The sequence below is a fragment of the Nanorana parkeri genome, unplaced genomic scaffold (assembly GCF_000935625.1).
Source record: "Nanorana parkeri isolate BGI_ZX_2015 unplaced genomic scaffold, ASM93562v1 scaffold104, whole genome shotgun sequence".
Classification (NCBI taxonomy): Eukaryota; Metazoa; Chordata; class Amphibia; order Anura; family Dicroglossidae; genus Nanorana; species Nanorana parkeri.
Genome location: NW_017306372.1, coordinates 1,426,781 through 1,443,467, shown reverse-complemented (window position 1 = coordinate 1,443,467; position 16,687 = coordinate 1,426,781). Strand labels below are relative to the sequence as shown.

The 16,687-nt window shown below is 40.0% G+C and overlaps 1 protein-coding gene across 2 annotated transcripts in view; it reads right to left on the bottom strand.

The window, feature by feature from the left end:
- Positions 1-6,405: 6,405 nt before the first annotated feature.
- ANAPC10 (anaphase promoting complex subunit 10) overlaps positions 6,406-16,687 on the bottom strand; it is a 61,456-nt gene continuing 51,174 nt past the window's right edge. For both annotated transcript variants that reach the window (XM_018552978.1, XM_018552979.1), the window contains exon 6: positions 6,406-6,988. In XM_018552978.1, the coding sequence (XP_018408480.1) occupies positions 6,758-6,988 (231 nt within the window). In that variant the 3' untranslated portion in view covers positions 6,406-6,757. The remainder of the gene's footprint in view (positions 6,989-16,687) is intronic.

The following is a 16,687-nucleotide window of genomic DNA, read 5'->3' as shown; positions in this document are numbered from 1 at the left end:
GAAACAGAAAACTAGGCTGCTGTAACTGTCGAAGTGGAGGTAGCTGGTGAGGGTGGACAAGAGCCCATGGGAGGAAGGAGAACTCAGAGGAGGAATGGTGTTAAGGAGTACCTGTGCAGTGGGGGAGCCCCTAGATGAGATAGAGAGGTCTAGGGTCCTGGCCTGCTGCAGCTCCTGTTGTCAACCGACTGGCTGTCATGTGGCTGGAGATCGCTGGACTGTATATCTTCCCGCTGCTCTGGTGTTGTGCACCCTGGGAGCCATGCTGTCACTGGGGAGCTCAATCTCCTTGCCAGTGAGAGCCCCCAAGGAACCTCTTCACCTTCACCCCTTACCAGATTGCTGATGAGAGACAGAGGAATGTCAGAGCTTGGCCATGGCCCCACAACAGAGCCTCTTTAGGATTGCTAGTGTTCCGTTATTGTAACTTGGCAAATCTTCTTGACACATATGACATGGCTGACAAAAGATTTGCCTTAAATGTTTGCGACTCCATTTCCAATTCAAATGCAGCTTGACTGCTACTTGGTAATAAAAAAAAAAAAAGAACACACCCATAAAATGCTGTTGCTTTCATTAATGGTGGGTATGTTTTGACTGTTTAATAATCAGAATTCAATTTACAACACATATTATTTAGAACTACCTTATCACATGGACCAATAGTTTTCAGCAATCTTAGAAAAGGTAAGTTGTAGAGGGATTCATAATAGGTGTGAAAGCATTCTGACTTAATGGCCTTGATAGTTCGTTTAATTGGGATTAGGGATGCACCGATATATCGGCTGAAAATTGCACTTTTGGGATAATGGCGGAAGTGCCATTTTCTGGCCGATACAGCGGTGCATCCATTCTTTCTCTCCTCCTCGCTGGGCGCTGCTCTGTGCGCCAGTGTGGAGGAGAAAAACTGTCACAGACGGCCGAGCGCTGCGGGAGGAGAGCGCCATCAGCGGCCGGCGTCCCTCCTCCCCGCACCGCTCAGCGTTCTGTTACAGATCAGAGGAGAGCAGTGTGGGCGGAGACAGCCAGCACTGTCACAGCAAGCTGAGCTCCGCTCACACAGCCTCTTGTGACAGCGTGCCAGGAAGCAGAGCGAGGTACAAACACTCAGTGATCGTTGAGTGTTTGTAAATAATTGAAGACATAGTATATTTACCGTGTCCCCAATTATGAATCAATGGGAAGTGATCTACATCACCTCCTGTTCATTCATGATTGTGGTTATAGTAAACATACTCTGTCCTCAAGTTGTAAATGATGAGCAAAACTCAGTATAGAGGATTCCTGTTCATTGATAACAGGGGATACAGAAAAAGAGATTGAGAACTCTGTGTCCTCAATCTCTTTTTCTATTTTAAAAAGAGAAATATCAGGGGTCTGTTTTGACCCCTAATAGTTCCCCCGAAGCCCCTAAAAGTAAAGTAAAAATATTTAATAAAAATGAATATAAAACAATTAAAAAGTTTATAAAAAATAAATAAAAATAAAATATAAAAACAATTTGAAAAAGATAAAATAAAAAAAACATTTTCGGTTTTGGCCTGACATTTTTTTTATTTCGGTTTCGTTTTTGAAATTTTCAATTCGGTGCACCTCTCATTAGGATAATTGATAAGATTAGGGGGAGTTGGGCTAAGTGTGTTCATGTTAAGGTTTAAAGACTATCTGCATATAAAAATAGAAAAAACAAAACAAACAAAAAAACAAAACCCCCCCAAAAAAACTACCCTTGCAGTGGGGCAGTTGACAAGATTTCTAAAAGCTTTTACAGGCATTTCTAAACAGATGCAGCAAAACACTTTCCATAGTATATTTAACAAACTAAAAGGGACAAACTTTAATTGTTGCTCTCTGTATCCTTTGGCGAAGATATCTCTTCACTTCCTTTTCCGGAGATACAACAGGAATTCACCCCCTATAAAGTTGTCACTATAACAAGTGTTCTCTTTGGAAACATTGCCCTGCCCTTTGTTCTAGTAACAACTGTAACATTTTGGATCTCCCAACATTTTCGGTCTTGGTAGCAATGGTCACCAGGATAAATAGAGAGAGGGTAAATCAAGCAAGCGAAAAAACAGACTGGATTCTAACAGTTCCCACTCACTACTCGACTAAAACCATACACTTTACTTGACATTAAGGGTTAGGGGTTAAGTCCAGAGTACTTGTTATTAAACTTTCGGGACTGGAAATGTACTTATTTGGGAAGCTTATTTTTTCAGGTATTTTTATATTAATTTTATACAATCCCTAATTTAAATGCTAAAAAATAATGTAGCGCCCATCGCCTTTTGTGATGTGACTACTATGCATTTAGTGATAGCCAGGGCTATTTAGTGATAGCCAGGGCTGTAGACAGCCTGGCTGGATTGTAGTGGCGATTACATGGTTAATCCCAGCTGTCTAGCCTTGCCTGTACCCCCCTGGGCGGAGTGTGACTCTGTTATATTGTGGGACAGCCAATGGTGGACACTGTAATATGTGTACAGTACAGCAGCCAATCACTGGGCTTCTTACAGTCAGTGGTGCCTGCTGGGATAGTGTACATATATGGGTGGGAGCTGCCATGTGCACTCTCTCTTGCCTGGACCAGCCTTGGATTAGGGCTGGGTCCCCTCCGCCTGCCCCCAGGCTAGGCCAAGGCCTGGGGGTGGGCATAGGCTGAAGTGAGGAAAGAGGTTTCCCTGAGGTCTCCAACATGGAGGAGGCCTGAGAGATGGAAAGAGGAAAAGAACCAGGACCAGTGCAGGCTCTTGAACTGCCCTGGATCTATGTGGACTTCAGAGCAGGGTCAGTGTTTCTTTCCTGGATTGTGGATCTGCATTGCTACTCTTACAAGGTCCGGTGAGTCTGGAGCTTCTGATGGTTACCCCTAGACACCTAGAACCCCTATACCCTCTCTCCCACAAAAGATGTTCAATAAAATGTTCAATTAGCATCATACTACTGAAGTGGACATCAATTTATGGGCACCTGAAGTGGGCGGTTAGTGCTAATGGGCGCAGCTTGAAATCAACCCCTAGACCCACTAGATGTGGACCGGGCCAGCGGCTTCTTGCGGGGAGTTATCGCTACAATAACATTTGGATATTGCACCAGCATTTCACCTTCAGAAGACCAGAAATGCTATAGGACTTTTGTTTTCTTTTTTTCCCTTCATCTTCCCTTAACTCTGTGTTACACTTGTTTTTAAAAACCAATTCTTCATGTAACCATATTATAAGGTGGTGCCAACTATGGATTTCCTTGATGTTACCAATGACCACAAAATTCAAGCAGAATGAGTCCCCGCTGTCATAAGCTTACAAATGAATTTCCATTTTATAAAGCAATGTGAAGTTAGGGTGTTCCTCAATAGACCGTAAATGTGTTGATTTGGCACCAATGTATTTAAACTCCTTTAGACTTAAATGTGAGCTTTCTTGTCATCAGGCCAAGTTGGCACTCTCAGTTTATCAAGTAAACCCCTAAATGATTTTAATGTAATGTCGCAAGTCTTGCTGTCGAATAAGAAAAGCACAGATAAAAGCTATGAACTGATGTAATAACTTAAATGGCTTGCGTTAATCTTTGGAAAACTTGGGGGAGAAGAAATAAAATGTTTGGAACTAAATAAAGTGTTATTAAATGTGTACTCGTAGGATACACCCGGGATGAAAAGAAAGGGATACAGTTTGTTCCAGCTGCTATAATCTTTCATACATATTTTGTGGTTTTTAATAGAATGTCCAGCTCTTAGAAATAAATCACACAGCTCCATTTCATTCCATTCTTTTTACAAGATTTTTAGTCACTGCTGGGAAGATAAAATATAATTTGTGTTCTAAAGAGTACATCCTTTCTCAACACAGGTGGCCTTTTATTTTCTTCTACCACTTCCTCATCCTCTCCAACAGAATTACCAGGGGCATCTTGTAGTCATCTAAAACTCACATGCCTATAAACACTTGAACCACAAAATCCTGGTTACAGTCTACAGCCACTGTTTCCTGTATAGCTCTCAGCTTTAGCTCTAATCTGATTTAGATATTCTTAAAGGTACATTAAGACACTGAAAAATCCAAAACAGATCAAAATATGCCTCCTGAATTATAAAGAGTGAAGTGTACTGGTGTGAACATAGCCAATGAATTGTTAGTAGTCCTTAACAGGAATGCTTTAAAGCATTGTTGTTGTGCAAAGCTGCCCAAACAATCCCCGCATCCAACACAGTTTTGAGTGTCCCTTCTGCATTCTGTGGTTCTTCCTGCTGGCCCATACAGTGAGGAAAAGAATTATTTGATCCTCTGCAGATTTTGTAAGTTTGCCCACTTACAAAGAAATTAAAGGTCTATAATTTTTATATCATAGGCATATTTTAAATGATAGAGACAGAATATCAACCAAAAATCCAGAAAAACACACGATACAAAAATTATAAATTGAGTTGCAGTTCAGTGAGTAAAATAAGTATTTGATCCCCCAAGCAAAACATGACTTAGTACTGGGTGGAGAAACCCTTGTTGGCAAGCACAGAGGTTTCTTGTAGTTGGCTACCAGGTTTGTACACATCTCAGGAGGGATTTTGGTCCACTCTTCTTTACAGATCTTCTCCAAATCCTTGAAAAGGTATCTTGGCTGTCACTTGGCAATGCGAAGTTTCAGCTCGCTCCATAAATGTTCTGTAGGATTGAGGCCTGGAGACTGGCTAGGCCACTCAATGACTTTAATGTGCTTCTTCTTTAGCCACTGCTTTGTTGCCTTGGCGGTATGTTTTGGGTCATTGTCATGCTGAAAGACCCATCCACGAGCCATCTTCAATGTTCTGGCTGAGGGAAGGAAGTTCTCATCCAAGATTTTACAAAACATGGCCCCATCCGTTGGCCCCTCAATGCGTCAAAGTCGGCCTGTACCTTTAGCAGAGAAACAACCCCAAAGCATAATGTTTCCACCATCATGTTTGACTGTAGGGATGGTGTTCTTAGGGTCATAGTCAGCATTTTCGTCCCTCCAAACACAAAGAGTCCAGTTAATGCCAGAGCTCAATTTTGATCTCATCTGATCGCAGCACTTTCTCCCAATCCGTCTCTGAATCATTTAGATGCTTATTGGCAAGCTTCAGACAGGCCTGTACTTGTGCCTTCTTGAGGAGGGGGATTTTGCTGGCGCAGCAGGATCACAATCCATGGCATAGTATTGTGTTGCCAATGGTTTGTTTGGTGACTGTGGTCCCAACTGCCTTGAGATCATTCACAAGCTCCTCACTTCCCTCACTTTTCTCATGATCATCCTTACCCCATGAGGCGAAATCTTGCATGGAGCTCCAGACCGAGGGCGATTGATGGTTATTTTGTATTCGTTCCATTTGCGAATAATCGCTCCAACAGTTGTTTCCTCCTCACCAAGCTTCTTGCTGATAGTCTTGTAGCCCACTCCAGCCTTGTTCAGGTCTACCATCTTGTCCCTAACGTCCTTTGACAGCTCTTTGGTCTTGCCCATGGTGGTGAGGTTTGAATGGAAGAAAGAGATTCTGTGGACAGGTGTCTTTTATATACATAAACTAGTTGTCGTTAGGAGCACCTTCTTGAATTGACAGGACTAATCTGTGTACCACATAGCCAGTCTGGGGGAGCCAGAATTATTGTTGGTTGGTACGGGATCAAATACTTATTTTACTCACTGAACTGCAACTCAATTTATAACATTTGCATCATGTGTTTTTTCTGGATTTTGGGTTGATATTCTGTCTCTATCATTTAAAATACACCTATGATAAAAATTATAGACCTTTCATTTCTTTGTAAGTGGGCAAACTTACAAAATCTGCAGGGGATCAAATAATTATTTTCCTCACTGTGTATCACAACAGGACACAAAAGTGAAGTAGAGACAGAAGAAGAACAGGTACGTATGAAGTATTTCTGTTTACAATTTAAATATTAAGCATTTATTTTATTTTTTTAGCTACAGGGTTGCATTAGGGCAGAGTCTCATTGCCATGCCACCAACATGCAAGGCATGATTTATAAATATTGGTACTATAAATCTGAAGCAAATAGCGGAGGAGCTAACCCACCACCTTCAAACACCTCAGCTGCATATTTACAGGGTTTTTGAATGCTTACCTGCTGTCGGCCTAGATCTTCCCACTGTCAGCTCCTAATGGCTGTCTCTCAAGGCAGCATATGCTTGGGAGGTGGCCCCATAGATGTCTACTTAATAAAGGACATCTAATTACATCCTAATTTGGGATAAATATCTTGAATTTGTGGGTAAAAAGGTAAGGTAGTACATTTATTTATTCATTAAAGCTGCACTCCTACTAAGCTTGGTACAAAAGCAAAGCATTAAAATGAATGTATAGTATGATATGATAGTACAGTGAAGAGATACCCAAAAAATACTATATAATTTATTTTTTAAAAATGTACATAATAAAAGCAAACGTGAAAGTTATCATGTTTTTGGCATAAAGAACATTTCAGTGCAATGAACAGATCTCAGAAAGAATGCAACAACGATTCGTTATTTTTAATAGCAGTAGTACATGTTTGTAAAAATGTCAGCATAAAAAATATGAACACCGCAATAATTAAACCTGTGAACAGCGAGGAAAATAACCAGAACCTCCCAATATACTAAAACAGAATGAAAATTAAAAAGTCATGACCTAGTGTCGGGTAATAAAACTATACATTTTAACAACAGCAATAAAAGAAAATAAAAGCGTTTATATGTAACAATGTTAGGGTTAGCCATTTATTGGATCGTGGTTAGATCACCTGATGAAACGATGCATCATGAAATCAATAGTGGTGCATCTGGGGAACTTGCCAATTGAACTCTCTTCCACTGGTGTGAAGACTTTAATCTGTCGCATGTGAGTATCTCTCCCATTCTGATGATTTGCCAACACTGCTATCTGAATCATAAAGGTTCGGATAGGCTTTTTATGAGCGTCAGTTAGAGGGATGTGTATCCAGCCGCTTGGCTCAACCAGTTCAAGTTGCTGCAAAACAAAGCAAATTGAAGGGATCAGGTAACAATATAATCCACATCAAACTTTAGCAATATACGCAAAGAGACATATTTAAAAATTCCAAAAATGCCATTGCTGGCAAGAGTCAAACAGCTATATCGACTATCTGTTTACTGCCTCTGTTGGAGAGGATCAACAAGGTTGAAGTTCCTTTGCAATGCCTTTATCAGCTGCTATATAAAATGAAAATACAAATTCATTTAGAAGAACAATCAAAAAAGAGAAAAGGTGGTGATAATTCTCACATTCAGAGGCCAAAGGCAGCAACCTAAATTGGGCAAATTCAATACTCCTAAAATTACAGTAATAGGTCTGGTGGCATGGTCTCTTTAATGGGGTTTCAGAACATATTTACTCTGTACCTGGGTTTTCAACTAATCGATTATGAAAATAATAGTTAGCTGCAGCCCTAGCTTAAGCTGTACTTAATGTTGCCTCCTGGAAAAGGACTTCAGTTAATAAATACAGAGTAAGAGGCACAGCAATAATTAGAAGACTCCAACACTTCCAGTAAGATTTCAGCATAGGATATACTATACGTATATCTTCATAATTGCAGATATACCCAGGAAAGTGCACACTCCTGAAAAAGTCTCAGTGTCGGCAACTGCCATATCATAAGGTTGTGTTTAGGAGCTGCTGTCAGACCCTGGTGATGTAACACATTAGGGGCTGGGGAAGAGCAGTGATGGGCAGAACTACAGTCTGCTGCCCTAACCTATCCAGCGATGTGACGTCCCTTTGCCTGGTCTTCTGCATATAAGACCATTTTGATTGGCCAGCCCGAGCTGATGCAAGTCCCCCACATGCGCATGGGAGTTAATTCATCCCAGCACCAAAGGCATGCAAAGAATGTACACTGAACTGTGCATGCGTAGCTCAGTGTTCATTCTGAAGAAACTTGCTTGCAGGCAGGTGAGAAGCATTTATTGAAGAAACATACAGCAACTCTTTTGCAATAAACACCTACCTGCTAGCATTTTTAAACACTATAGTACTGATTTGAAGGTGTATTACATGAACTTTATTAGGTTTTAGTATTAGGTTTGGTGACAGGGTCTTTATAAGATCTTAAATTAGGAACAACAATGTCAATGTATTTAAATAAAGGAGACATAGGCTACTGGATTTTTTTTTTTGGTTTTGTTTTGTTTGTTGTTGTTTGTTTGTTTTAATGTTCTTGTCACTGGGTATGTTGCCCGGGTTTTTTGTGTCTGAGCGGACGTCTAGAGACGCCCGCTCAGATCGAGAGAGCTCCTGGCCGGCCGTTTTTTTACTACGGCCGGCCCGGAGGTAGTTAAAAAAAATAAAAGGAGACATATTAACCATATTACCCACCTAACTCCACATTAATGTGCAATATGCTACTACAGAATTTAATAGCCCACTTGTGAAGGACAACAAACCAGGTATATTGCCTTTTTACCCCAAAAAAAATAGTTATGGGAGTTCTTTAAAATGTTACCCAAGAATTCAAATTACCTTTTTATGGGAAATTCCAATACGTTATCTTAGCTATGTGAAGGTTCTCATTTATCCAGGTCATGGGGAAGCTAGTAGTGGTTAGTCACATTGCGCTGGATTAGTTCTCTTATGTTGAAGACGTTTTGTGTGTCTTATTCAAATAATAATAACAAAAAAAAACACGTTTGGCAGCCACCCAAATGTATTTAAAACTAGCAAAAAGGGAAAGGTGGACATCGGCATGGCAGTGTACAAAACAGTACAAAAAAGGGGTTCCCAGCACACTTTCAGGCTGATAAATTACCCTCTCTGAGTTTCCCAACTGTGGGATGTATATATAGCAATGCACAAATCTGACATTTAACATTGCAATATAGGTCTCCATTCAGACACGTGAGAACCCTTCTGGCACAGCTTGCCAGTTTCCAGGATTAGTACATACCATTTCTTCCTGTGCTTCAGGGGCTTTATCAGGTTTACTGCAAGAATCCACTTTTGGGTCAGTGACTCCAATCGCTTTACTCACACTTGTGCACGCTGGCACTTTTACCAATACCCCCTATTTCAGCTGCCCAGATAATGTGCTGCAGCCTGCATGTGCATTATATTTTACCGGAAACAAAAGGGTGTTCAATTGTTTGTGTGCAATTAAATTAATTTGTGTTTTTGTTTTTAACTAAAAATATAAATTTCACAAACATTTGCACAAATATCATACGACATTAAAAAAATGCAGCTACCAGTTTGTTTTTTCTACAGGGCCTCTGCTTTCAAAAAATATATAGATGTTTGGGGGTTTAAAGAAATTTTATATCTAAAAATTCAGACTGTAGTTTGTGTGTGCAAAAATTACAAAACTGCTCCGGTATTAAGGTGGTTAAATAATTTTCCTCCCTGATATAGTCTAACAGTCTTTTGGGGTACCTTTAATATACTACAAAAATAACTGGAAGTAGAACTGCAGCTGACTGTGGGACTGCTTGCATTAGAATAGTAAACAATGTACCAAACGGTCCCTGTCATGTCCACCTTTGTGGAGTACAGCCTTTAAACACATTGTTTCAAGTGTTGGAACTCTACAGTACCAGCCCATCCATCAGGGGAGGAGACACAGAAGTGCACAGCGGCTGGACATTCAACAGTTTACACACTTCTTTCAACATGTCTGTCAACAAGGGGGCCCTGAATCCCCCCACTCTGATCTAGTGACAGCGAGCTGTTCCACAACCTTCCCAGGGAAAATTATTAATTTAGAACACCACAACTTTAGTCATTGCAGACTGCATCAATACATTTTCAATATTCTGAGCCTGTGCCTCTTACTTTAAAACATACATATTCTCTCCTACCGTTCCCACTAAAGTTGTGCGGAGAAACCTTTAGCTATGACACTCTGCTTCACCTGACACCATTGCTGGGAGAAAATGCTCACTTTCCTCAGTGGGTCACCCCTACCACATTTATATCAACACTTTGCTTAAAGGTATACACATATTGGGTTTTACAATATTAAGCATCATATCATTTTGAGATTCATTTACAACCTGTGTCTCCACATTGCAGAGAAATAAAAATGACATATCCTTTCCACCACTCTTTTCCCTTTAGTAAGTCTTACCACACACCATCGCAGGTTTTACCCTTTTTGATTTGGGAGCGCTGGGTTTTGTTGCAACAAAACTGCCGCCTCATATTTCATTGAACCTGCCAATCCAACCATAAGGCCACGCGGCAAAATGACAGCAGCAAGTGCCTCGCCACCCCCTGGAGAATTGACTGACTTTTTCACAGTTGCTAGGGGTGACTGCAGATACTTTATCAACGCAAACTTGTCAGGCAAATGCAGATCTTTGCCTGGCCAGGTTACCACACACAACTCCGGTCATGCACAATTCAAAGGTGATTGTAACACAATGCCAAACAGCAGAAAACTCACTTCTCAGTGGGGATCAGCAGACTCAAAGCAGAAGTAACTCTATTTTGCCTGCATCCTCCACCAACTCTGAGATTTAGCTTCCAATGAAGAGTATTAACAGACTCGGCCCACTTGCCTACTTGCATTTTAGGGCTTTCCATCCACTTTTTTTCTTAACACTGAAGTGTAAAAACCCTGTGAGGATTTTTCTGTCTTTGTTCAGCTGGACAGATTTCCCTTCACGTCCTGTCCCTGAGTGACAGATAAAAATAGGAGGTAATATTCAAAACAATGGGATTTCCCCCCTTAGACAGCTGTAACTGGTACAGGGGTCCACATTGCAAGATTTCACCTTACTTCCTGTTTCTGGGACAACATTTTGGATTTGTGGACAATGGTCACCAGGACCAATAAAGGGGAAATCTCCCCAGTGGGGACAAAGGCAGCAATAACCCTGTCAGAGGTTCTAACCCTTCCATACTTAATTAAAAAATGGCTTTACATACCTGTTTGCATTATGAAATGAGGAGCAAGGTTCCTACATGTGATTATGATGTGTGTTTAATGCTGCATGCTGTTGAATTTGGGAGCTCTACAAGTAAACAATACAAACAGCAATCCCAAGATATATTAAACATTCTAAAATGAAAACTAAAAATAATCCTGTCTTTGCCATTGCCATCTAGGATTTCAGACTGCAGGGTGTTTGATTTTGCTTTATAGCAGGGATGTAAATATTTTACCTCTTCAGAGTCCAGGAAATGACTAGCAAAGAGAATCTGGATAGTTTTACACATTTTTATGTACCTTCAAAAAAAGAGGCACCAGTATTTAACAGGAAGAATAGTGGGTTAAAAAAGAAAACGACACTCTAGAGTAAAAAAAAAAAACAGTTAAAATGTTAAAGACGTAATAGCTTTCACTTAAATAACAACTTAATCCAATACTTTGGAAGGAGGGTGTTACAGCAACACATACTGGAAATCACTGCTTTGGAGATTGAAGTAGTTATCCCGCCAATATCCTCTCAGCGCTGCTATAGAAGATTCCACCTCTCTCTCTCTCTCTCTCTGCAAATGTGGAGCCACAGCGGTGCAGTCAGCAGCTTTGATGACTGCAAAACTCTAGCTATGACTCAGCAGGGATTGTGTTGGACCTCTGCAGAGAGACCGCTGCTCACGCACACAGATAGCAGCAGTTCTCTCTGCAGCCTGCTGCCAGGTTCTGAGTATTTATGCTGCTGTGCTGAAGTGAAAACATTAAAAAAAATACAGTAAGACAATTAACAGTATACATTTGCTTGTACCTTCTAGTTATCTATGGAAATCAATAAGGCTTCAAAGAAGTGTGGGCAGGCTTATACGATTAACTTAGGCAGTCACGTGAAGATTGCCTTACTATAGGACATTAGAATAATTTAGTATTAACTAATGATCTGTGTCAATGGGCAAATACAGTTTGATTTCAGGTGCCATCTATTGCATTTGAGATCAGTTTAAGATGCTACTGAGATCCTGCAGACAGCTGTATTTCGCATAAAGTTGACCTCCTCCTGACATGTATTTGACCTCCTTGTTAGCGGCTTAAACCTGTAAGCTGCTTTTGGATTCCCATTGATTTGTATCTGAAACAAAAAGCGGTCTTGATGCAAATAAAAGCCTGTTGGCACAGGCCTTTAAAGTGTTAGTATAGGCAGACATAAAGAGACCAGTTAAAGCCATTGCTTTAATTCCTAAAAATACTTAAATTGGGGCATTATTTAAAAATAAATTTGTACTAGTCTACAGTAACTCCCTGTACATCAGCACACATGGGACCTGGTGGGGCAGTTTTACTGTAGTGCTGTGAATCTAAGGCCACATGCACACTAGAAGTTACCTGGCAAGTATAAACAACTTTATGCTTCCCAGATCACTTTTTTCGGTGACGGGCTAAGTCTTGTTTACACGCGTTTAGACACATAAAACTGGGCTAGTCGGACCCAGAACGTAGACATTTATATTTTGGGTAAACCGACCTAGACTGAAGGCACCTGGACACTACTGGATGCCTAGGTGTGCATTCAGTCATAGAAATGATTTACATGAGTCCAGGTGCGTTTAGAAATGAGCTCCAAATGCACCTGGACTCAACATTTTGGTACATGAGGCCTAACAAATAAGTTTGTTAATTGGTAAAGGGCGTACAGAAATAACCACATCAGCGAGTTGTTGTTTCTTCCGTATCCAATCACAGTCTTAAAGTAACATTAAAGTATATTTTTTTCCCCTCCCACAATGTTAGTGTGAGCACTTACCTTAAATGATGTCTCTTAATCGGATCTTCCTCTTCCCTGTCCTTTTCAGCCTTCTCTCCAGTGCTGCTGCGGGTCTCCGATCCAGCGCTGACTCCTCTGTGCTTGCTGGCACGTCCTGTCCCACGGTGTCTGCATGCGGGTGCACGCTGTCCATAGACTTACCTTGTGTCTCTCCTCGTCTCCCGGCCGAAAATCCGAACTGTGCATGCGCCCATCCCAAGATCCTTTGCATACCGCCCGAGATTTTTCAGATTTTCGGACGGGAGTGCGCGGTGAAGACACAGGTAAGTTCAAACCTCTTTTAAAGCGGTTTATATTTTTAAATAAAAAATTTAAAAAAAAAAAAAAAAAACAAGCTAGTTTGACTGCAGCAGAGAAAAAGTAAAATGGTCAGGACTGTTTATATCATCTGGCAAGGGTGTCTAGAAGACTGGTTGAACAGAATTATACGTTTCAAATGTTCAGCTGTTCAGTTAAGATCAACGAGTTTTAAAACGAACTATTCATTTCCTATGGTTTTTACAAGGTCCATTAAGTAGAACAAAAATCATCATAAAAACATTCAAAATAGAACATGATCAATGAGTAGTTATATAGACATCAGGTTCTAAGATGGACAAGGTGCCTAAATAACCTGTAAAAGGTTTAATAAGAATGGGTAAGACAGGAAAAACACTATGATCTTATAAAACAATGTGAACCAAACCAAAATGGAAACATTTAACTCAACAAAGCAGTTGTAAGAGCCACTGCTAACTTATTAATGTTGCAGAGGTTGCTAAAAAAAATTTATATACTCTTATTTTAATGAATCCTGCTATTTTTGCTAGGGATTACATTTGTGTGCAGGGTGTAAACTGGCTGAAAGCAAGGGCTACTTTTGTTGCAAAGAACATCTCATTATTTACTTGCAGAGAGCTTGGTAAAACATGAACATCACGGTTTGGGTGAGACACCACTTGTTAAGATACAAAAATAAAATAAAACATAAGGCAAAAGTGTAATAGGGCATGAAAGACTTGGCCGATTAAAAAAGTGTCTTCGTGTGGAAACATCACAGAAAAAAGGCTAAGGAAAAATGAAGCAATTTGCCAGAAGATCAGCATGCATATTTTCCTGTCTGGAAGGTCCTCAATAATAAATGTCATGAAGAAAAAAAAAAAAAGACTTGCTCTCAAATCTATAGTCACTTGTCCTTTAACAGATATGACGGCTGAGCCACAGCACTGTACCTGTCAACACATAAAGTGTTACAATCTGGCTTGACGCCACTTCTTTTTTATGTAGGAAGAAGACAAACTTGTAGAAGTGAGGCAGTAGTTCCAAAAAGGGAGATGATACTTGGTCCAAAAGAAACTTCCACAGTTCCAAGCAAATTAAAAGGATAGCCCCTACAAGAGACGCTTTAAGGAAAAACCCAAACAAAAACAAGCAGAATGGATTCTACTGAAAGAGTCAATTGTAGGAAGAAGGCGCTTTTATAGCAGCAAAACAGTTATGAGACATTAAGACCACCATGTAAGGAGATGACTTCTGCATCTTTGGCAGCTCCTAACGCTAGATCACAAGCTTTGATTTTCACTTGAAATAGTCACAGAAAGGTAAAGCTAAGAAAGAGCTTCAGGATGGACTGAACAAGCTTGGTGGCAGGCGTAAACATGCTCTCCATGAAAAAAAATAACAAAATGTATAACTGAAACCGTCTAGGAATGAACATAAATTAAGACTAAAGAATAAGGTTAAGAACGTTCAAGACCAATGGGTCTCGTGCAAAAATACCAGGGGAAAGGGATGTGGGTTGCCAACACAGACCAACTGGGATTCAGCTGACATTTTTCTAGTGTGTATTAAAAATTTAAGGCAAACTTTTGCCAGAGGGTGGCGATACAAAAGAATGAAAAATTAACTTCACGTAAATGTTATGCCCTACATACTGTATTTGTTCTATTTTGCTGTTCTAGCCGTAAGTATGCATGAACATTGAACATCAATCAAGAACCTCTGCGATATGCAAACAAAATGGAAAACAAAATAGCTATGAACATTCCATTCTTTGGCCACCCCTGAGCAATACTACAGAGCATGAATGCAAGCAGTTCAATGGCTCTCCAATTCTCAGTGAGCAGAAGATTCTGAGAGAAGAATATGAAGGCAGTTTTTAGTTACCTTTAATATTTAAAATCTATTTATCTTTTAATACACAACTGGATTAAAGTTTGTTTTTTGGTGTATTTCTAATATTTGGAAAACCATCCACCTCTACAGGGTACGATAAGCAATGTTCTTTACCATGAGACTGACATGTCAGTGGCTTGCAGCAGCTGATTCATAAGGCATCACTGATGTCAACACTGGAAGGAATTAAAGGGACCTGCCCTCATGGCTACACTGTCTGTGCCACACACAACGATACATGAAGCGTCTGTGTATGCAGACACTCTGAAGATATCCTCATGGTAAAATGTAGTTGCATATCTGTGCAGTGTCAAGCAACAGAAGCTGAGTTTTCATTTATGGTTAAATAAAATATCTATTGGCATAAAGCCCCTGGACTTGGCTGTGAACAAGAAACTTACTTGAGATTTTTTTGGTGTCGTGTTTGGACTGCATGGGTAATTTACTTGAATTCTACTACAGCAGTCTGAGGCACCACTCAGCAAAACATCAAAAGAAACAGACTCAATCATTAATAAAATGTGGCCCAACAATTCACTTTTTCCAACCAAGACAACAAAAAAATTGATATTGGTAAAATTCTAGCAATAGCTGAAGGACGACTCCACTAAGCACTAAGTAGAAATCTCAGCATAAGTGTAGTTTTAGTAAAACAAAGCAGTCTGAAAAGCACCTAATTGTTTATGGGATTCTCATGATAAAAAAATGAGGATTTGAAAGTGGCTACCTCTGCTCCTCATGCAATCAGGGCTGGATTTCCCACAAGGCTACCGAGGCCCGGCCTCAGGGCGGCAGGGGTGTGGAATTCCTATCTATGCAGTTCTGGGTGCTAGGCAGATAGTTTTTTTTCTACATTTAGCCCTGCTTTGGGTAAGCAGTGCTAAATGTAGACCAGGGAACCCACTGCTAGTTTATTATGTAAATTAAGATCACAAAGCATATTCATCTTTAAAAAACATTATTTAAAATTATATATGTACAAGGATACAGTTATACCTGACCATCATATATTATGCCGCCATGCTTAGTGCTACGTAGCACTTGCATCGGTTCCCTATTTTTTAACCATACAGATCTGGAGAAGGCTTTACAAAGCAGGCAGCAGTCATCTTGCAGAGACATTAGTTGAAGGTCCACTGACTGCAAGTCCTAGCAGACCTTTCAGCATTATGAGAATTTGGATTGGACTCAGAACTGCTTTAAAAAGGCATCCAGTATCTTTAGAAAGTTCTCGCTTGTCCCATACTGGTAGCTCATGTGTTCCCTCCTGTATATACTCAGTCAAATAATTAATGGACCAGGATGTTACTGTGTAGTATAAATAGATTCCTGAGCACACAGCTCAGCCCTCCTGTGATGTAGGAAACATGCCAATGCTAACCTAGACAAAAGCTCCACCAGCTCACAGGAGGAATAGAATAAGGCAGTTCTTGGTCTATATTTGAAGTGAATCATGCATTTAACAAAATATCAGTTTTGGGAATAAAGTTTAACTATGGCATTAGAGTTTTACATTATTACAAGTGACTATAGTTAAGCTTTAAATTATATTCATCTGAAATGCAATTGTATGCTATACTGATTGTGCATCATGTGCTATTTTATTGTTTTATTATACCTTGGAAAATTAATAAAATACTTTGAAACATAAATTATATTAAAGGTTTAAAGCAGAGCCGACGTTAGAAATACAGACAATGCATGCAGCATAGTCCTAATCATGTAAAATCATCTATAAATTTCCAGCTGTACTTCTCTGGCTTGCCTAGGATCATACACACGCTGTCCCTACCACCTCCACATAAAAAATATATATATA